The 22,827-nt window shown below is 36.4% G+C and overlaps 1 protein-coding gene across 1 annotated transcript in view; it reads left to right on the top strand.

The window, feature by feature from the left end:
• Positions 1 to 1,001: 1,001 nt before the first annotated feature.
• Positions 1,002 to 22,827, top strand: part of LOC105032761 (uncharacterized) — a 34,804-nt gene continuing 12,978 nt past the window's right edge. The window contains 9 exon segments of the mRNA XM_073253863.1: positions 1,002 to 1,369; positions 1,935 to 1,993; positions 19,108 to 19,210; positions 19,601 to 19,680; positions 19,786 to 20,115; positions 20,412 to 20,439; positions 20,442 to 20,487; positions 20,628 to 20,670; positions 20,829 to 20,897. Coding sequence (XP_073109964.1) covers positions 1,027 to 1,369; positions 1,935 to 1,993; positions 19,108 to 19,210; positions 19,601 to 19,680; positions 19,786 to 20,115; positions 20,412 to 20,439; positions 20,442 to 20,487; positions 20,628 to 20,670; positions 20,829 to 20,897 — 1,101 coding nt within the window. The 5' untranslated portion in view covers positions 1,002 to 1,026.

Below are 22,827 nucleotides of genomic sequence, written 5' to 3' on the forward strand. Positions count from 1 at the left end.
ATCTTAAATGCTAGATATTTAATACTATTTTCTTTAGGTGTCTATGTCTGTTCATAAGAGAAAAGGAATGAAATTGAGGCAGAAGAAAGAGAGAGGAAACTTGAAAGGAAAGATAATCGATGGGATGTCCACTGCTATCCCTTTATCGAGCCTCAATCCGGCATCATCCTTACGGCCGCAGAAATATGGCATCTTTGCTATTATATCTCTCATTCATCCTTATCCAACAACTAAAATGATTATGCTTTTTCAACTTTTGTAAGGGGTTCGTTGTAGATTGATTAGGCATGGGATTTTAATTTTTAGATTTCTATTTAGATAACACTATTAATTTTGTGTAATCAAACTAGTATAGGTTTTATTTTTTCCCTCTGATCTTACCATTTTTTTTGTATTATTTTTTGATGGGTTTTGTTTTCTTTGCTTCATTGAACTTCCCATATTATCTTTTAAATTCTAAAATATCACTCACAAAATAAACCTAACTTCAAGTTAAAATGAGCAATGATTGAGATGAATGATGAAAACAATAAAAAATAGTATTAATGAGATTTATATAAAATTAAAAATAAAAAATATATAAAAAATTTTAAAAATTATATATAAAATTTTACAAAAAATCTATTAAAATCTATTTAGGTTTTTCTATGAAATTGGACTGAAAATCTAACAAAATTTGTAAGTTGAGCCGCTTAAAAAAAAAAATCGAATTTAATTATTTATTTAAATATATAGGAAAAAAAAGAGATTAATGATGAATTTTTTTCTACTTCAGCAGCCTAATAATAGAGATTTCATCGGATCCACGGGCGATGCCAATTAGATGAGCCGATAAATTTAAATTTTATAGAATTTTTAATTTAATCTTATAAAAACATTCAAATAAGTTTTTAAATAATAAAAAATTTTAAAACTACGTGGTACATGTGCTGGCCCATCCGGAAACCCCTAGGACGGCCCGTAGTCCGAGTAGGGGGAGAGGGCTCTTTTGTCCACTTTCGGAGAAACTGGTCCAAAACCACACAGATGCACTCCCTGTGGGCGCTGGCGTCCTTTCCCCCTGAGACTCGGCGACTATTCGCTGTGGATGGTGGGGGCGTACTTCTCCAGGCCCATTTGCTTCCTTTTTCCCCCTCCTTCCCCTTCCATTCGCTCGCCTGCGCCCGGATTGCTTTAAAGCATCGCCGAAAGCCAGGGGGAGAGAGACCGAGAAAGCGAAAGCGAGCGAAGTGGAGAGCTCCGAGAAGCCGCCATGGGTTTCTCCTCTGGGTGAAGGGCGAGAGAGCTGCGTCTTGGGTTCTTCGAGACCGCGTCGATGGAGCCGAAGCGACTCCAGAGCAGCAAAGAGAAGAAGATCAGAAGAAAGGAGGTTCTTTTCATCCCTTTGGACCATCCTTCCCCTCTTTCTTTCTATTTCTAGGTCGCCTTTTCGTTGAACCCTGCATGCTCTTTATTTCATCAATATTTGTCTCCTTTTCTGCTTTAAAGGTTGGATTTTTATGTAGTTTTGTGGATTTCGATACTGTCGGTTGACTGGTGTTTGCTAGATGGGTTCTGATATTGATTTTCTCTTCTGTTTGTTTATTTGTTCGATCGGTTTGGGTTTTATTGATGCCGCAAAAGTACAGTTGGAAGTTTCGATTTTGAGGTGGTAGCGGGCTGAGTTCGATTGATGGACTTGGGGTTTTGAGATTGAAAGCTGATGATTTATATCCATAAGTATGCTTACTGATTCATATGGAATAGTCCTTGATATCATCTAGACCTGGCATATGACTTGGCCTGCAGGTATTTATCTTTGGGAGTCGTTGATAACGAAACTGTTCACGCTATTTCTCTTTTATTGAGGACAATAAGAGTCTGATATATTTTATTGAGGATGATGCATGCTTATAGGAAATAAAGTCTTTCTTTCAACTTGTTGTTGGTGGCAGATAAGCTTAATTCATGGAGTTTGGTGGAAGCTGGTGGGTCAAATTCTGTGGGTTTTAGGGTCTGACTTCCATTTATGCACATGGATACGTGCTAATTACTCTTCACTGATTAAATGTTATTCATTAAGAGCATTTCACTTTTCTTTTTGATAATGTTTTAACGTTTTATTCTTATTACTTATTTCTATTGTCTTTATGTCACCTAGTCAAATATGATGATACCTTTTATCTGATGTTGTAGAATTTTCCTTTCCAAGTAGAATGTAGTTCTGAAAACTAAATGTGATTCAGTGCAGGAATAATTAGCATTGCATTATCATAGTAACTTAACCTAATAAGAAATTGTTGCATAAAACTGCATCAAAATTGTCAAGGACACGAATGCTTGGGTAGTGGCAAGTATTAGAAAAGGTTGCTGTGATAAAATTGAATTTCCCATCACTTTGAGCTTACGTTAAAAAGTTAACACTAGTCGCTAGCTCTGTAGAGACTCCCCATAATGAACATACTGCTGATGTTTAAGAAACTGTACTTTAGTGTATTCGTTCATCAGATTATATATTGTTGATCGAGGCATTCAGTTAAATACAATTGGAATTAAAGAGGAAAGATATGAAGGATAAGGACCTAAAAATTAATGAAAAGTGATTAAAATACTTTTTTTAAATAAGAGTGTAAAGATAAATGAGCACCTTAGTCAAATTGATGGCAAGAGGTATTGCCCTTTTTTTGGTTCCATTGAAAGATAGATGAACGCATACTTAATAGCATGGTTTGCAGAATCATCCTAAACTGTATCGCTAGTGGATTGGATGGTTTCGGCACTCAAAATGAGAAACGGGCAAGGAGAGACAGAGGGAGAAGGAAAGAGAGGAGAAGAGAGAGAGGGGGAGGGAGGGAGGGAGAGGGAGAAGCCGGAGGCTACTAGAGGGTTGCTGAAGTGCCATTGGAGGGCCGCAGAGCTATTTGGAGGGCCGGAGGAGGGGCTTCATGGCTCTCTGGTGGCCTCGACTGGCCTCTCCCTCTCCCTCCCTCCTCCCCTCTCTTTCCTCTATCCTGTTCTTCCTCTCCCCCTCCTTTTTGCTATATCGGTTCGGGCCTAGCATGGAATGGCATGGAGGTGTATTGAGCTATACCATCGATCGACTGGTACCGACACAACCAACCTTGCTTAATAGTATTAGATCTAAGTTGATTAAAAGGATAATTGATTTGTAATGTTGGCAATTTAAGAGAAAAAGGGAAACAGGCCTAATGTTTGGTATTTTTGCAATGAGTGGCTGCCGTAGGACTCAAGCCCATGCTATCACCCTTGCTGGTCCAAGCTTTTACCATAGTATCAAGTAATTTAAGAGAAACTCATTTTAAAATGCAAAAGGGCAAATGTGGTGTGATTTTTTTAACTATAAATAGCAAATAGGTTCTAGAAAACAACATGCACTTGGACTTATGCTTGTTAAAAGTAAGCAAGTTTGGACAAGGAGATAAGCTATTACAAGTCACATTGGAGTTGCAAGTACCAGAGTTGAATTGATCTAGAACCAATTTATTTGTTATGGACATAGAGATGCTCAAAATTTATAGGCATGAAAGTTATAGGAAGGGATGTGGACAATTTTATGGCTGCATTTGGTTGGGTAATAAGTGGTGGGGGGCAGACCCCTATTACTTCTCATAACCTGCCAAACGGTCATTTTGGCCAGCGGGTAGCCTAATTCCCTCCTTGTACTGCATGAGGGGATATCCCTCTCACTTGGTGGATAAGCTTATCCATTAGGAGGGACGAAATAGGATTATTCCCTCCCACATCATGAGCCAATTATCATATTACTCCTCCATTTCTTACGTCAACTCTTTGGTACACAAAAAATTGGGAGGGTAATTTTGTCTTTGTCATAAATTATTGGAAGGCTTAAAGTGCATTAGATCCATTCTATCCCGTCCCTTGTCTCCTCCCACTTATTCCTCCAACCAAATGCCAAAAGACACTTATCCTGTGGAATTAGCCCACCCCTTCTACAAAACCCAGATAACACAGCCTATGGTAACACCAAAGATGGATCTTAAAAGGATGATGGCTCATAAAGCTAAACCAAAATAATAAGAACTTGACACAAGGCTCGCTTGTTGTGCTTATGATTTTGGATTTAGTCATGTTTTCTAGAACATTTTAAAAATGATGTTGAAATTTTGATGGATAAAGATTATTGCTTAGAGGAAATTAGATGTTACTATGGTAGGATGTTGTTAACTTATCAGCATATATGCACCATAAATTAATTACAGCAGAATATGCTGACATAAACTAATTAATGAAAGAAATTTGGAGGGAGAAGGACATCTATAGGGATTTATAAGGGTGCATCCTTTCCTCTTGTCCTTCTTTTGGGTCTTGTTTGTTATATCAATGAATTCAATGGGGCCTCATCCTTTCCATTTTGGATAAAAATATGGACAAGGTCTGTCATGCCCCTGAATCTGGGTTCAAACATCTGAGCAGCCGCCGTGTACTTATATGGAACCATCCCTATATGCATGCAAAGCATCCACTTGTCGATAAATCAATATAACCTACATTTTATACCATTTACATATAGGAGAGTAAATATCAAAGTACCCAAACTATCGATCCATAAGCTTATATAGGCGCACACGCGTGTGTGTATATATATATATTGCCACACCACTGAATATACTAACATGGAATTCTTTTCTAAGCTTTTACAATTCAAAACTTTTAGTGGATAGTTTAATCACCCAACCTAGAAAACACCATAATATACATATATTTAACAAACTAGTTTTACTAACTATAAAAGTGGCCTTGCCTCTCACTAATCCCTAAAATGCCAGTCTAACTAACCTCCGAACTTTGGATCTGAAACAACAAAGGAAGATTATGAGCTTCCTGACTCAGGAAGTAACAAATACACATATAAAACTGATTTAAGCTATATTAACATGCAACTCAAATGCATCATACAATATGTGATATCAGTCTAATCATGTATCAAAGTTATGCAATTAATGATATTCAAAATATAGTCTTATATCAGCTTTTCTATGACATGAAAATCAGTAAATAGTAGGAAAGTCCAGCATATATATCCATTTTTCATAATATTATACTTAAGCATGGGTACCTATTTCTTCTAGCTCTACAGTCGTTACTGCGGTGCCACGATATCTCTTGTAGCAAGGGATCTCAGGTCCACACTTCTCCCGTGGTGAAGATCTTAAGTCTATGCTTACGTCCCGTGGTGGGTATCTCAAGTCTATGCTTACCCTCCATGGTGGGCATCTCAATATTACCATGATAACCTCCATAGTTGGGATCTTAAGTCCAAAAGTCATATATAGTAGGGCTGAGAGATAGATGATACATATATCAATAACTACATATAATTCAAATTTTTTTTTTCTTGTTGATATATTTTTTATATAGTTTTGATACAATTGGATACAACTTATTACAACTTGATACAAGTATAATACATATGGTTCCATAGGCAATAATCACAGTATATCAACCTGGTCTGATCATAGCATGTAACATCATTTACTTCAACTTATAATATTCATATCACAAGTCATTCATTCATAATTATAGACATTTGATGCAACATGCTATGTATAATGAAAACAAATGCAATTGCGGTCTTTTATATCATTTCAAAAGAATGTTATAAATTCTTGTTTAGTTTTGATTAAATATGATAAATTGTAAATATTACTTACCTCGTAGGTACCAATGATCGATAATCTAAATGCACCTCTGGAGCTCCTCAGGACTTAAAAATTCAACATCATATATATATGTGTCAAATCAATGGCACATCAACATTGTTAAATTTCATTTCTAAAACTCCTTCGAAGTCCTAACATCCTTCCTCAACTTCTTAAAAATTCTAAACTCTATTTTATATGCTAGCTATCACTATAACAGGGAAACTACTAATCTTGTCTGACTTCCTAACACCAACGGAGCAAGGGCACGGCTTACGAAATTCAAGGGAAATGGTAAGGGTATTGGAGAGAAAGAGGGGGGGAGAGAGAAGAAGATTCGCCCTTTTCTTTCATTTTTTTTCCTCTTACTTTTTCTTTTCCCCTCGTTTCTTTTCCCCTTTTTTCTAACCTACTCACTCACACACACACATGCACAGAAAGGGGGAGAAGAGACAGAGGGTCTCTCCTCTCGTCTTTCTTCTCCTTTCTTTCTTTCCCTTTTTTTTGCTTGATGAGAGAGGGGAAATTGGGAGCAAGAGGAGGGAAGAAGAAGAAGATGAGTAGGAGGAGAAGAAGATGAACTAAGGAGGAGAGTGCAGGAGAGAGAGAGGTCATGGGAAAGGGAAGAAACCCAAGGAAGAAGAGGGAGGCGACGGCGGAGCGGGGGGGGAAGGTGTTGAGATGTGAGAGGAACTTAGTGAGCCGAAGAGGTGAGAGAGAGAGGCGGTGGGGGGTTCGGGTTTAGGAAATTTCAGGATAGAACAGAAGAAATCCCCTCCCTGTTCTCGGTTTCAAGAGCCAACAAGGCACTATCTAAGGAGCGAGCCCTACTGGGGGATTGGGTTTGGGCCTGGACCGGCTCAAGTCATCACATTCTCTCCTTCTTAATTAAATTTCATCCTCGAAATTAAAATACCTGGGTTCTCAAATTGATATGGATATTTTTGCTTTACTTCTTCCTCTAATTCCCAAGTGGCCTCTTGCACTGAATGATTACTCTACTGCACTTTAATATATGGAATAACATGTCTTCGCAATACTTGATCTTTTCGGTCCACTATTTGCATAGGATACTCTTCATAGCTTAGATCCTCTCTGAGTTGTAAGGGTTCATATTCTATAATATGATTGGGATTGGCGATGTATTTCCTCAACATAGAAACATGGAAGACCTTATGTACTCCAACAAGTAAAGGAGGTAAAGCAAGTCTATAAGCCATCGCACCAACTCTTTCCAATACTTCAAATGGACCAACATATCTAGGATTCATCCTGAATTCCAAATCTTACAGTTCCTTTGGTAGGTGATACCTTCAAAAATACATGATTACCAATTTGGAATTTTAATCTTCGCCTCTTGGTATCTGTATAACTCTTTTGTCTACTCTTAGCTGTACGGAGATGCTCTCTGATTAAGCGGATCTTTTCTACTGTTTGCTATACCAGTTCAGATCCTAATAATCTTTTCTCACCCACATTATCCAAACATATTGGGGATCTACATTTTCTTCCATACAATGCCTCATAAGGTGTCATTTGTATACTGGATTGATAACTATTACTATAGGCAAATTCTACTAAAGGTAGATGTTTTTCCCAAGAGCCTTTAAGATCAATGACACAAGCTCTTAATAGGTCCTCTAATATCTAAATAATTCTTTCTGACTGTCCATTTGTCTGGGGGTGGAAAATAGTACTAAAATTTAATTTAGTTTCTAGGGCTTTTGCAAATATTTCCAAAATTGAGATACAAATCTTGTATCTCTATCTGATACAATAGTCACAGGGATACGATGCAACCTTACAATTTCCTTAATATAAAGTTTAGCTAGTCTTTCAAGAGTGTGACCAACTCTATATGCCAAGAAATGAGCTGATTTGGTTAATCTATCAACAATTACTCATATTGCATCATTACTCTTAGGAGTTCTCGGTAATCTAGTCACACAATTCATAGTGATGTGCTCTCATTTTCACTTAGAAATTGGTAATGACTGCAGTAATCCTCTCGATCTTGGGTGCTCAGTTTTCACTAATTGACATGTTAAATATTGGGCAACAAACTGCATAATTTCTCTTTTCATATTATTCCACTAAAACACTCTTGTCAAATCCATGGACTTGTGCTATCAGGATGTATGGTATAGCTAGTGTTATGAGCCTCTTCTAGGATTTCTCTCTTCAACTCTGGAGCATTAGGTATACATATTTTGTTTCTATATCTCAAGGACCCATCATCATGAACTTGAAATTCTGGCTGTATCCCAGAATTCGTTTGTTTTCCAATTTTCTGCAACTTTGAATCACCATCTTGAGCAACTTTAATTCTTTCAATCAGATTAGGTTGTACTTTGAAATATGCTATTTGTGCCCCATGTTCATACTTCCGTACTTCAATATCGAATTTCATCAGATCCATCAGAATATGCTTCTGTGTAGTAACCAATGCTGCCAAATTACCAATGAATTTTCTGCTCAATGCATCAGCTACTGTATTGGCTTTTCCTGGATGATAATTAGTAGATAAGTCATCATCCTTCATCAATTCTAACCATCTTCTCTGCCTTATGTTTAGTTTCTTCTGAATAAAGATATACTTTAGACTTTTATGATCGGTGAATATTTCACAATGCTCACCATATAAATAGTGTCTCCAAATTTTAAGTGCAAAAATTACTGCTGCTAACTCCAAGTCATGTGTAGGATAATTTTGTTCATAAGATTTTAGTTGCTTGAAAATATATGCTATAATTTTATTGTGCTACATTAAAACACATCCCAAATCCTTCTTAGAAGCATCGCTATATATTGTGAAACCTCCACTTCCAGAAGGTATAGTGAGGATAAGGGCTGATATCAGTCTTCTTTTTAATTATTCAAAATTTCTTTCACACTCTTCAGGCCGTTCAAAGTTGATTCCTTTCTGAGTCAAATGAGTCAAAGGTGCAGCAATTTTAGAAAATCCTTCTATAAATCTGAGATAATATCCAGCAAAACCCAAAAAAATATGGATTTCAGACACACTGTCGGCCTATTCCAGCTCATAATAGCTTATCTTTTTAGGATTCATAGAAATACCTTTTTTAGGTATTAAATGTCCAAGGAATGCCACTCTGTTCAGCCAAAACTCACATTTGCTAAGCTTGACAAATAACTTTTTTTCTCTTAAGATTTGAAGGATACATCTTAGATCTCTTCATGCTCTACTTTACTCTAGGAATAGATCAGAATGTCATCAATAAATACTACTACAAACTGATTCAAGAAAGGCTGGGGCATTTGTTAATTCAAATGGCATCACCAAAAATTTGTAATGCCTATATTAGGTTCGAAAGGCAGTTTTAGGCACATTCTCTGCTTTGATCTTTAATTGACGATACTTTGATCTGAGATCAGTTTTGGAAAACACTTGGGCTCCGTGCAGTTGATCAAACAAATCATCAGTTCTAGATAAGAGATACTTGTTTTTAATAATCACCTTATTCAATTCTTTGTAATCAATACAAAATTATAGGCTCCCATCCTTTTTTTTTCACAAATAGAACTGGAGCTCCCCAAGGTGATATGTTAGGTCTAATAAAATCTTCATCTAATAATTCTTGAAGCTGTTCCTTTAACTCCTTCAATTCTGTCGGAGCTATTCTTACGGAGTTTTAGAAATTGGCCCTGTATCAAGAACTAGGTCAATGAAGAATTTAATCTTCCTATCTAGTGGTAGTCTTGACGAGTCATCTGGAAACATATTAGAAAACTCATGCACAATGAGGATATTTTCTAATTTTTGCTCATTCATTTGTATATCCTTCACATTAGCCAGATATCTTATACAACCCTTCTTTAATATTCGGCGAGCTTGCAAGGCTGATACTATATGTGGAGGGACAGTTCTTGTACTTCCTACAAAATTGAACTCTGGCTGATCAGGGATATGAAAATTCACGATCTTTTTATGACAGTCCATTGAGGCATAATAGGTAGTTAACCAATCCATTCCTAAAATCACATCAAAGTCCCTCATGTTTAGTATTATTAAATCTGCCACCAACTCCTTACCTCCTATTATAACAATACAAGACTTGCAGACATAATTAGTGACTAATACATCTCTCACCGGCGTTTCAACATATACTACTATCTCTAAAAGTTCAAACAATATACCATGCTTTGCAACAAATGTAGTGGATATGAAGGAATGAGTGGCACCGGGATCAAATAAAGTATATGCATTAATGTTGGAGTACTGGAACAGTACCTGCCACCATTGTATTAGAAGCTTGGGCATCTTGTTGAGTAATGGCATATACTCGCCCTTAAGTCTGCGGTCTCTGGCTTCCCACTTTACTCTGTCTAGTAGGAGTACTGCTCACTGGTGCTTGAGCTGGCCGAAAAACTGAAGGTGTCGAAGCAGTTTAACTCTCAGCTGGCACTGGACAAGTTGCTATCCTGTGACCTTTTTGACCACATCTAAAACATGTGCTAGTATTTAAAGGACAATCCCTATTAAAATGATTCCCTCCACATTGAAAATAATGAATTGAACTCGCCTGTGACTGTCCAACCACTTCCTATCGAATTGGTTTCTTTGATTGCTAGGTTGAACTTTGTCCATCCTATCTCATGACTGGCCTAAACCTCTTCTTCTGATCCTCTCTTTCCTTCTATTCTTGCTCAATTTCTCTTTCTACTATTAATACAATATTTACCATGTCTGTATAGGTTATTAACTGCAAAGGTGCTATTCCTTTTCTGATTTATGTTTTAAACTCATTTGAAATTTATGGACTTTGGTCCCCTCATCTTCTCCCATCTTGGGTGCAAACTTAGCAAGCTCATTAAATTTGACTTCATACCGTACCGGTCATACATTTCTATCTCAAAGAGATAAATTTTTGCTCTTTTTGGGCTCTAATGTTGGGAGAAAAATACTTTTCATAAAAAACTTTACTGAATTTATCCTAGGTGAAGAACTGTACCTCAAAAGCATGCTTGGTCTATACCATCCTCCACCAATCCGAGGCCTCACCCTGGAGCATATAAGAGGCATAGGTTATTTTATCCTCTGAATATTTTATAACAATGAAAGCTTTTTCCATCTCTTTCAACCAAATTTTAGCATCTAGTGGTTCAGTAATTCCTCGAAAAACTAGTGGGGTCATCTTTCTAAATTCAGCTATACTACAATATGTATCGTTTGAGGTCCAACACTGGAGGATTGTGATTCCTTTTGCTGCAACATTTGCTGTTGTTGTTGCAAAAATTGTTTCTGCATTTGTTTTTGAAACTGCAATTGTTGCTTTTGAAACCACTCCTGCTGTTTTAATTGTTGATTCCTGAATTGTGGCTGCTGTTTCTGTATCATTTTTATCATGGTCTCCACAATTTGAAGTACGACAGGCTGTAGTAATTGCTCAGTTTGAACATTTTCAGTGGCTATCTTCTTACCCATTTGTTGATCATTATTACTAACCTGTTGGTTTGAAGATTCACTGGTTTGGGAGTGATCTACAATACTGGCAATTTTTTTAACATGGCGAGGTGCCATTCTTATTTACATTGAGATAATAACAAAATTCAACTATAAGGGCATGAATGATCATAATCTAGCGGTAGCATTTACAATAGATAAAAAATTTATTTCTAAGTACTAGATAACTACCCACCCCACCTACACTCAACAAGTGTCAAATTCTAGGACCAAAATTTTCTAAAAACCTAAACTTATGCTCTACTACTACTTTAACTGTCATGCCCCCTAACTCAGGTTCAAACATCAAGAGCGTGAGCCGCATATTTATAGGAAACCGTCCCTATATGCATGCAAGGCATCCACTTGTCAATGAATTAATATAATCTATAGTTTATACCATTCACATGCAGGAGAGTAAATATCAGAGTACCCAAACTATTGATGTGAACATACTAACCTAGAATTCTTTTCTAAGCTTTTACAATTCAAAACTTTTAGCGGATAGTTTAATTACATAACCTAGAAAACACCATAATATACATATATTTAACAAACCAGTTTTACTAACTACAAAAGCGGCCTTGCCTCTCAGTAATCCCCAAAAATGCCAGTCCCACTAACTTTTGAACTCTAGATCTGAAACAACAAAGAAAAATTATGAGCTTTCTGATTTAGTAAGTAACAAATACATATATAAAACTGATTTAAACCATATTAACATGCAACTCAAATGCATCATACAATATGTGATGTCAGTCTAATCATGTATCAAAGTTATGCAGTTAATGATATTCAAAATACAGTCTTGTATTAGCTTTTCTATAACATGAAAATCAGTAAGTAGTATGAAGGTCCAGTATATATATCCACTTTATAATACTATACTTAAGCACGGATACTCATTTCTTTTAGCTCTACAATTGTTATTGTGGTACCACGATACCTCCTGTAGCAAGGGATCTCAGGTCCATGCTTTCTCTGTGGTGGGGATCTCAAGTCCACACTTATGCCCCATAGTGGGCATCTCAAGTTCACGTTTATGTCCCATGGTGGGCATTTCAATATCACCACGATATCCTCCGTGGTTGGGATCTCAAGTCCGGACATCATACACAGTAGAATTGAGAGACAGATGATATATATATCAATAACTACATATAATTCAATTTTTTTTTTTCTTTTTGATACATCTTTTATGTAGCTTCAATGCAATTGGATACAACTTATTACAACTTGATACAGCTATGATACATGCGGTTCCACAGGCAATAATTACAGTCTATCAACCTGGTCTGATCATAGCATGTAACATCATTTACTTCAACTTATAACATTCATACCACAAGTTTTTCATTCATAATTATAGAAATTTGATGCAACATGCTATGTATGATGAAAATAAATGCAATTGCGGTCTTTTTATCATTTTAAAGGAATGTGATAAATTCTCGTTTAGTTCTGATTAAATACAATAAAATGTAAATGTTACTTATCTCGCAGGTACCAATGACTGACAATCTAAACGCAATCCTGGAGTTCCTCGGGACCAAAAAAATTCAACATCACATATATATGTCAAATCAATGGCATATCAACATTCTTAAATTTAATTTTTAAAATTCCTTCGGAGTCCTAACATTCTTCCTCAACTTCTTAAAATTCTAAACTCTATTTTATATACTAGCTATTGCTATAACAGGGAAACTACTAATCTTGTCCGACTTCCTAACACCAACGGAGCAAGAGCACTGCTCATGAAATTTAAGGGAAATGGTAAGGATATCAAAGAGAAAGAGAGAGGGGAGAGAGAGAGAGAGAGAGAGAAAAGAAGATTCCTCCTTTTCTTTCTTACTTTTTTCCTCTTATTGTTTCTTTTCTTCTCATTTCTTTTTCTGCTTTTTCTAACCGACTCACACACACACACACACACGCACGCACGGAAAGGGGGAGAGGAGACAGAGGGTCTCTCCTCTTGTCTTTCTTCTCCTTTCTTTTTTCCTTTCCTTTTTTTTCCTCTTGACAAGAGAGGGGAAACCAGGAGCAAGAGGAGAGAAGAGAAGAGGAGGAAGAAGAAGAAGAAGAGTAGGAGGAGAAGAAGATGAACTAAGGAGGAGAGCGTGGGAGAGAGAGAGGTCATGGGAAAGGGAAGAAATCCAAGGAAGAAGAGGGAGGTGACCGGTGGGGGGGGGGGGTTGGTTGGTGGAGTAGGTGCTGAGAGGGTGAGAGGAACTCAATGAGCTGGAGAGGCAGTGGGGGTTTTGGGTTTAGGAAATTTCAAGAGAGAATAGGAAAAATCTCCTCCCTGTTCTCAGATTCAAGAGTCAATAGGGCACCGCCTAAGGAGCGGACCTTATGGGGTTTGGGTTTGGGCCTGGAATGGCCCAGGTCATCACAAGATCCATAGCACCAGAAGCAGCACCCGTGCTGATACGGTATTGTGCCATCCAGTTCCAGCAGGTATCAATAAAGGGAAACTAGAGAGGGAGGGAGGAGGGAGAGAGAGAGGGAAGAATCACGTTGGTTTCTCGAACGGAGGGGCGGAACCATGCCGGTCTATCCTCCATACAGCTTGGTATGCCTCGAACTAGGTGGGTGGGGGAGGTACAACAGTCCTTATGGAAAAGTGATTGATTGAACTCTTATTAACATCTATTCCACATGAGGACATAATTAAAACAAAATTATGTGGCATGTGAAATGAAGACCATTGTTTATTGTCCATTGTTGCTTGACTTGATTCAAGTCATATTTCATGTTGGTCTGATGCCATTGTCATTCACCATTTTAAGTTTCTTTTCATCTGTATAGTTTTGCCAAAATATAAGCATTGCAAGACAAATGAAAGCCTTGATCACCAAATGCAGATGATATGGTTTGATCAGATATCAAGGTAGAAACACAACCCTTTGTGCACCTTAAGTGCTCCTAAGGCTAAGGATAAGGTGCCTCTGAAGATATGGTGGTCTATTGCTATTTCATTCCAGAAGTACATGTCAAAATTACATTTGTAGGAATCAACAATCTGTATCAAGGAGCACATCAACAAAAGCTTCCAGCTCATGTAAATATTAAATGCTTTACCATTCTTATTTACGACTTATGAGTGGTGAAATTGCTAGTTTTTGAAAAACAAGAATTGTTAGCAAGACCAACACTATGGTGATGTTCTTTATCAAGGAGAACATAGACAAAAGCTCCAAAGTTCAAAGTAAATATTAAGGGGTTCTCATTATTCTTCATTTATAATTTCTTTAGCAATTAGGGAATAAGTGATGAACTAGTATGTAACCCACGCTTCGCAGCGGGATTTAACTGAAATCAAAAGATTAAAATATTTTATCAACATATAGATTTTTCCTATAATGTAACATATAGTGTTTTCATTAACTAATGAATCTAAATCCATACTAATCTTTATCTTCGATAACCTCTTCATTTAAACTGAAAATATGAGCGTTAAAAAATTTTATAGAGTATTACTGAATTGAGAAGATTTCCTAACAAAAAATGATTGAAAAAATAAGTGATAATATTTGAAATTAAATTACCTCCAATGTAATCTTTTTATTCTTATTCCATCATTTTGAATCCATGTCACAAATAAAATCCAATGACATTCTTTTCGAATTGAAGCTAGAACAAAAGTCCTGAGCATAAAATATATAAAAGTCTTCATTATAGAATATAAACATAGGAACAATATTAATGCATCAGCATCATTAAAAAAGTATTCAATAAGGATAAAAAAATGAAATACTTACAATCATCTTTTTTCATATCAACATGATATGTAAAATCATTTTACTTTAATTTTTTCAACGTCAGTCCAATCCTAAACTGATTCCTAGTTAAACTAACAATATACCCGAACTGGATTCGAAAAAAATAAACGAACTCCATATTTTAATCCAATCTTGGTTATTGATTTTTTGAGCCCTTTTGTAGGATGACACTAAACTGATCCGGCCCAATATGTCTTAATCAGATCTAAGCCCATAAATAGATTATTTATTATTAAATATTAAAATCAATCAGAAAATATAATTCATAATTTTAAATTTATTTTTCTAATTATCAATTTTTAAACTAAATATGTGTGTATATATATATGTTTTAATTTTATACAACAGAAACGACCAATCTTATTTATATCGATCTTTGGATGTTTTTCAGACCACATATAATAAATTTAAATATTTCTACATGTTTCAATATAAAATCCTAAATTTAATCTTAAAAATCCAAAAAAAATCTTTTTGATCAATTAAGGTCATCTAATTAATACAATCCATTTTATTTTTTTATTTTTTTAATATTTTTTATTCACATATAATAAATCAAGATATTTTATATATTTGCACATAAATTCTTCAAATTTATCTAAAAAATTATATTAAAATACAATACATAGACCTAAAAATATAATCGGCCAATCTTACATCTAATGCTATAATGAGCTCAATGCTGGCAGTCAGACGGTTTTTTCTGGATATTCTATCTATTTTTATCCTAATAAAATTTATTAGACTATTTTATAAAGTTTAGAATTGATTTGAAATTTAAAACTAAAACCCATCCGGATTAGAAATTAAGAGGATGAGAACTTGATTATTAAGAGGATGAGAGGAACTTGATTATTAAGTGGATGAGAGGAACTTGATTATTAAGTGGATGAGAGGATTTGACCTTAAATCGTTGAATAATATTTGGCTGCTTCAAGCCTCCCACCCAATTGAGACACCCGAGAACGGAGCAAGGAAAGGAAATACCCAACACAAAACCTCAGCCGTCGTCCAAGCTTCCTTGTTCGGCCACTCCAAGTCTCCCACCCGGTTGGGACTCCTGAGGAGAAAATAGAGGCCATCATCTAAGCTTCCCTCTCCGGTCGCTCCAAACCTCCCGTTCGATTGGGACTCCTGAGGACAGAAAAAATAGAGGAAAAATGGGGGACAATATAGGAAAAATCAACGAAAACATAGGAAAGATGGAAAAAAATTAAGGGTAAGACCTTTCCCCGCTTAGATGATCTTTTTTTTCTTTTCGCTTCTTTTTCTTTTCATTTGATTATCAGATTTGTGGGAAAGGAGAGCTCTTGAAAGAGATTAAAGGGGTTTGTCAGGTTCTGATTGTGTTTTTTTCTTCTCAAGTGCATGGGATTTTGTGCGAGTTGTGGCGGTGTGAGTTGGTTCCTTGAGGTTTTGAGAGCTTAATCTGGGTAGAAGCATGATATTTTGTAGTGTTGATGATTTTTGATTGAAAGGATTCTTCTTTGCCTACAAAATTTTCAATTTATGGGGCTCTGTTGTCATGATAATGACGTGGGGGGCTACCTAACGGCCGTTTGTCTTCGCCATGTTCAATATGGTCCAGGGCATCGGCACCTCGTCCGTCCGTATGTTCATGATCTTCTCGCTCCACCACCCACAGGCCCGATGTGCTCCCCGTTGAGGAGGGGGATGGGAAGCTATGGAAGAATGGGAGGCACGTCCTCTCGCCATGTGGTAGACGTAACCCGAAAAAATGAAGAAGGGGATTCAATCAAGTGGGGGAGAGGGGGATTACCGACACATGGCGCGACCAACATTTGACAATTGGTGGTCTGGGAGAGTTGTGAATTCAATTTTAATGTATTGTATAGATTTGAGATGCAAGAATCATTGGGAAGATAGGCACTATAAGATGAGTATATAAGTGGGTATTTTTAGCACTAAGGTTTAACGTCTCGGTGGGACTGGGGGGAGGGGGTGTCCCAATGGGATGGGGGGCATCTTGGCTGTTCCATCTCATTCCTATGAGAAAACGGGATCGGGATGGGTTCAGGACTCCGAAACCCATCTATGGCAGGGAGAGAAGAAGAAAGAGGAAAGAAGAAAAAGAAGGAAAGATGAAGAAAAGAAAAAAAATGAAAGGAAAGAAGAAGAAAAATGAAAAAAAAGAAAGAAAGAAAAAAGAAAGGAAAGAAAGGAAGGTAGAGGAAAAGAAAGAAAAAAACAAAGGAATGAGGGAAGAAGGGGAGAAAGATGGAGGATATCCATTAAGATGCATGATCGAGATTGCTTTTGGGATGGGATGGGATAGCAAGGCATCCCATTTTATGGAAAAATTGGGACACCTTTGTTCTATGGGTTTTAAAACCTTGGCTAGAACAAAGTGAAATAAGAGAAAATATGGAAAAAGAGGGGAGAAATAAGAATCTACATGGTTGAAAGGGCAAAAATGACAGTAATACCCAAAACATCAACTATAATGCATTATTTTATTTAAAACATAGAGAAGTGAGTCAAAATAGCTCCACTAAAACAACTCACTAGAATGATGTTGTCATTCTATAAAAAATAGAGGATGGAATTGTAGTAAAAGTAGATAAGTAGGACATGGTGATGTGGGGATGTAGGCGAGCAAGTGTTTAGTCCTACACTCATTGTGTGCTGAGAAGTTCATAGGTACTTGTATAGGGCCAAAGTACTAATACTTTCTAGTTAGCCTTTTTGGATGAGGTGTTGGATCATTTCGAGTGGTATTATAGTGAACCTAGTCCATGACGTGTATGGATTGTGGACCAGAGGATGTTACAGTATAGACACATTTGGGATTGACCGGTGGTCATATGATTGTGATTGGACTCTTAGCCTGGTGAGGATGCTAGGACTTAACAGGGAAAGTATGTGAGGACTTGTAAAGGGCACATTTAGTCCAACATTGATTATATGCTGGGAAGATTTTAGATGCCTATACAGGGCCAAGGAACTCAAATAATATCGTCTAGCTATTTTTCTTGAGGGAGGTCTGGGCGTCATAGTTGCAATAGTGTGATGAGCTGAATATGACTTTTCATGCTAAAGACAATGCAGACTATCCCTCTTATTAGAAAATCTAGATGAATGATTGGAGCAGTACCCATTATTTCATTTAATTGATAGAAGAATTACCCATGTCAAATGCTTGGGTAACACCTTCCTAGGGTTTGAACATTGAGTCTCCTCCTAATGGAAGAGTAATGCAACCTCTTGGCGACAGTCCTATTTGCATCTAGAAAATTCAGATCTCCCATCATGTTAACTAGAACATTTATTTTGGCACCAGCTTCCTGTTTTTCTGACAACTTCAAAAGCAACTAATGAGAATGAGTTATCACTCTTTAACCATAGGAGATTCTTTCAAGATTGTACATAAATTGCATCTTTCAGATGATCTATTAGCTGCAATTTATTGGCTGCATAATCTGTAATTCAGCTAGCCATGCCAATGTGAGTGTCAAAAATCTAAACTACATTCCACAGTTTGTTTCTTCTAATAATGTGAAACAAACATTTCTATCTGACCCATCACATGGATTTCTGGCCACCTAAAATTAATGGCAACTGGAAAATAATATTGTTTTAACATGATGGCTTTTATGGTTACTTTCAGTTAAGGATGGACGGAAGAAACACCAAATACAGTCACCATATGACTTCTCTCCGCACCAACTTTCTTCCTGAGACATGTATGTGACTTTTGTGGCTTTAGAATGTGTCCTTGGAGACAGTAGTCTTGAAGAACAGTACTGTCTAGCAACTATTTTCTAGTTTGAGGATTCATTTGCAAAATGATGTGAGAGGATACATAGGAAAGAGAGTAGATTGAAAGAGGAAACAGGTGTAAGAGCACATATTGGGGCTTCTTGACAGGCTAAGGATATAATATGAAAGGGATGAGATTGTTGAAGAAGTGGGAAAGGTGAGGCACATGGATTTATTGGAACCTTGCTTCAGTATCACATATGTGACTATTAAGGAATATACAAGAGGTCAAAATTAATGCGTTTTCGCTGTGGTTGCTCTGCAGTATTCCTGTTTAACATAGCATTTTCTTGCCATATTATTTTTCAGTTGTATTATGCTTTGCTTAATGATTTTTACTGCACTCAATGAGTTACATGATTGTGCTTGACAATGAGCATGTGTAATCCTAAAATTGATACAGATTGTGTTTGAATAGGTGTTGGAGAAGAAAAAGGCAATTGACGAAATTATAAAAAAGGCATCATCAGTAAAGGATCATCTAGCTTCCTTCCCACCCTTCTGTCACTATGACAGAAATGGTAAATATGATATAACCAGACTTTGGGCTTTCTAAAAGCAAAATTGTATCTTAATTCTTTTATTGAAGTGCACTGTCTCAGCAGAGTTTGAAGCTTTGTTGTCTTAATTCATAAATTGTTTATACTGCATTAAGAATTTGATCATTTTGGAGGAAAATGCAGTTGCCTAATTTTAAAATCAAATATTTCATGGAATGTCTGAAGTTAAAATCTTTGATAAATTGTTTCTTCAATGTCTATAATCTATTCCTTTAGCCTATGTTGCTAAAACTTTTGCTTCATTTTCTTCATTTATTCTTTCTTGTTCTTATTTAAATATATATTCTTTTACCTCGATCCCTGTTAGTTCATTAAGTAGTGGTGTATTGTACATGACTACCTGATGACCAGGTCTTTCAGTCTACCTGGAGTCAGGATCTGGAGAGCAACTTTCTTCTCCAGTAAAGAAATACATTCAAAATCTTCTTAAGGTAAATAAGACATCCTCCGGTATTTAATATTTTCCAGTCATGAAAATAAATTTAGTTCTTTTTCTGGACCAGAAAAATGTGAAGTTAATAAGTCAAAGTGTCTAGGTCAATATGGAGGGGCCATATGGTTCAGAATGGCCTATGGAAGAGAGAGTGAAGCGGAGGGAAATGGTTGCGCCTGAAGCACAGTATATATTTGTACGAGAGTCGCCAAATGCAGCTCTTGATGGGAATTCTTTAAGGGCAGATGAGAAAACGACTTCTGCTGGTTGGACCGGTCATGGAGATCGTCTTGTGGGTTTTGTGCATTACCGATTTATTGTTGAGGAAGACATACCTGTTGTTTATGTTTATGAACTACAGCTGGAGTCTTGTGCACAAGGGAAGGGATTAGGGAAGTTTTTAATGCAACTAATTGAGCTTATTGCTCACAAGGTATTGATTTTTTAAGAAAAAAAAAAAAATCAAGTTCTGATATTTTCTAACTTCAAGTTTTTTCAATTATGTTGTTCATGATATCTGCTTCAGTACCTTATTTTTGTGTTCTTTATGGTTAATGTTTCTATCACCTGCATGTCAATCACCATGTTCTTTTTACATTATCCTATTTCTTGCCTGTATTCCATTCTTGGCTGATTAAAATTAAGTTTGAATAGTGAATATCTTGAGGTATAAATGCCTTCTATCAGGATTGACCTGGCATTGAATGTAGCATCTTACATGCTCTGCAGAATCACATGGGAGCTGTGATGCTGACAGTACAGAAGCTAATGTACCGGCCATGAATTTCTATACTAATAAACTAAGGTAAACTATTTGTTGGGTAATTTTCATGATGAGTCAGAAAAGTACCCCCTTTAAATGTACTAACTTTATAAAAACTCTTTATTATCACGCAACTCATCTACTTGAAACTAACCAATGATTATCATTTTTTATCATTACAGATACATAATTTCAACAATTTCACCATCACGAGTGGATCCATTGGTATGGAGAGCTTAAGCACCAAACTTTCTTTTCTTTTCGTGTGTGTGTGTGTGTGTGTGAGAGAGAGAGAGAGAGAGAGAAATAACTGTTAGAAGTTTGAGAATTATTGCTCTTGTTCCTTACTTTGCTCTCTCTCTCTCTCTCTTTCACACAATCAGATAGGTGCTGAGAAAAACTATGAGATACTGTGCAAAACATTTGATGCTGAGGCCAAAGCCAAATTGGAGGTAAGCTACAGGTTTATATGGAAGTTGTTTAAGTCCTTATTTTAAATTTCTAGATCTCACTTGTTTTATATTTGAAGTTAATAAATCTGGTGGCTTGTCTGATGTGTATGTGCATAAGTGATGCTGCACATAATGAATTTGGAAAAGCTTACAGTAATACAAGAGGTTGCTCTTTTTAGGAACTAATGGTAAGCATTCATTTTTGTATGATGAACCACAAATATATGAGAAAAGGCTTTATTGATATGGTTTTGATTATGTTCAAGTGGGCATGAAGGTGTAAGTGTTTTTACATTGTAAATGCCACCTGACTTTAAATCTTCAAGAAAATGTCCATGGTGCTTTGGTGCTTCTAATGCTAGTTATGAGGGTAGTCAAAATTCACATTTTTCTAGTGAGAATGTTACATGATTATGTCATTCAAAATGATGTTGACATTTGCTTTCTGCAGTTGTCTCTTAAGAACATGTTGAAGAAATTTCCGATATATTTTGATCAGGAGCTTAATCTTATTTTCAAGGAATGCTTTTTCAGTGCTAGAAGCTAGCAGCTAAGCTATAGGCTTTCACAATAGGAAGCTTTATGTGTTGAGGTCTTGGGGATTTGACTTCATGGTGTCATGTCTCCACTGAAGGAACGATATTGTCATACACCAACTCTCGATTGCACAAATCTCAAACCAGTAGAAAAAATAAAAATAAATAAAAAAAACTTTGGAGCCAGCATGTGCCTAGCATGTGCTAGGCTATGGGCGGTGGGTGTGGAACTGGAAGAACTCACGAAGGAGTTCTTCTCCCAATCCAATCCAAGTACTGACTAGAATATGAGTTGAAATTAAATCCTAAAACCTTCCAATTAGAAATCTATTTAAAGGATTCAACTTCTTAGGTTTTTTCCATACAAATTGCTGTCAAGATCTCTTGATTTCTCCTTGTTCACCGGTGGTTCTTCCTTGCTTTGGCCATCGGAAATCATATTAAAACGCATCAAAAGCCAAGTAAATTTCTTCAATCCTTCTCTTTCAATCTTCTGTGTGATTTTAAGCTTGAATTTGTGCCGATTTTTTGCCGAAAATTTCTTGAAAAATTTTCTGATTTTCCTGATTTTGTTCCACCGCAGTTTTGCTGTGTTCTCTGGCGTCGTTTGCCGCTACTGGTCATCGAAATTGGCTGGCAAGGGGTCGTCGGGGCTGCCTCTCCGGCCTTGAGGGTCGTCGGTGGGGGTGGTTGCCATTCTAGCTCAAGAACATGGGGAGCAAGATCTCTTGTTCCGTGAATGAAGAAGACAAAGGACGTGCGGGTCCTTTATCCCGTGAAGGAAAAAAAGAAGAAAAAAAAAGATTTTCTCTCTCCCCTCTCCTCTCTCTCCTTTCTCTCTCCCTAGTTTTTCTCTCTTCACTTTTTGGTCTTTCTCTTGTCCTCTCTCTATGTTCTCTCACTAAGATTTTAGCCCTCTAAGTTTTTTCTCTTCAATATTCTCTCTTTTTTTGGGATTGGTAAAATTAGAAGTCTATCTGCTATCATTAATTTGATCTTATTTTAAAAATTTGATTCGAAAAACAAACCCAAATTTCTAGTTCGATCCGAAGTGGGGTTTTGATTTGGGATTTATTTCGATTTAGTTATGAATTAGAATTAATATAAAAATATAAGTTTGAATATTAGGTTCTGAAGAATCTTCTCAAGATTAATCAATCTGTTCGTTCAGTGTTTTGCGAAAAAGGTAAGCAATGAACCGTCTTCTCAAGATATTTCATAATTATTTTGAAATCAATTAATCAGTCTTTAAATTATGCATGATTTATGAAATGATGTTTTGAATGAAAAGTGATTTATGAAATATTACGATTTATTGATTTATTATGAAATATATATATGTTCAGTGGAATTATGATATCTATATGTTATGTTGCAAAAAGTGGTTTGATATG

Source organism: Elaeis guineensis, chromosome 3 (assembly GCF_000442705.2).
Source record: "Elaeis guineensis isolate ETL-2024a chromosome 3, EG11, whole genome shotgun sequence".
Lineage (NCBI taxonomy): Eukaryota > Viridiplantae > Streptophyta > Magnoliopsida > Arecales > Arecaceae > Elaeis > Elaeis guineensis.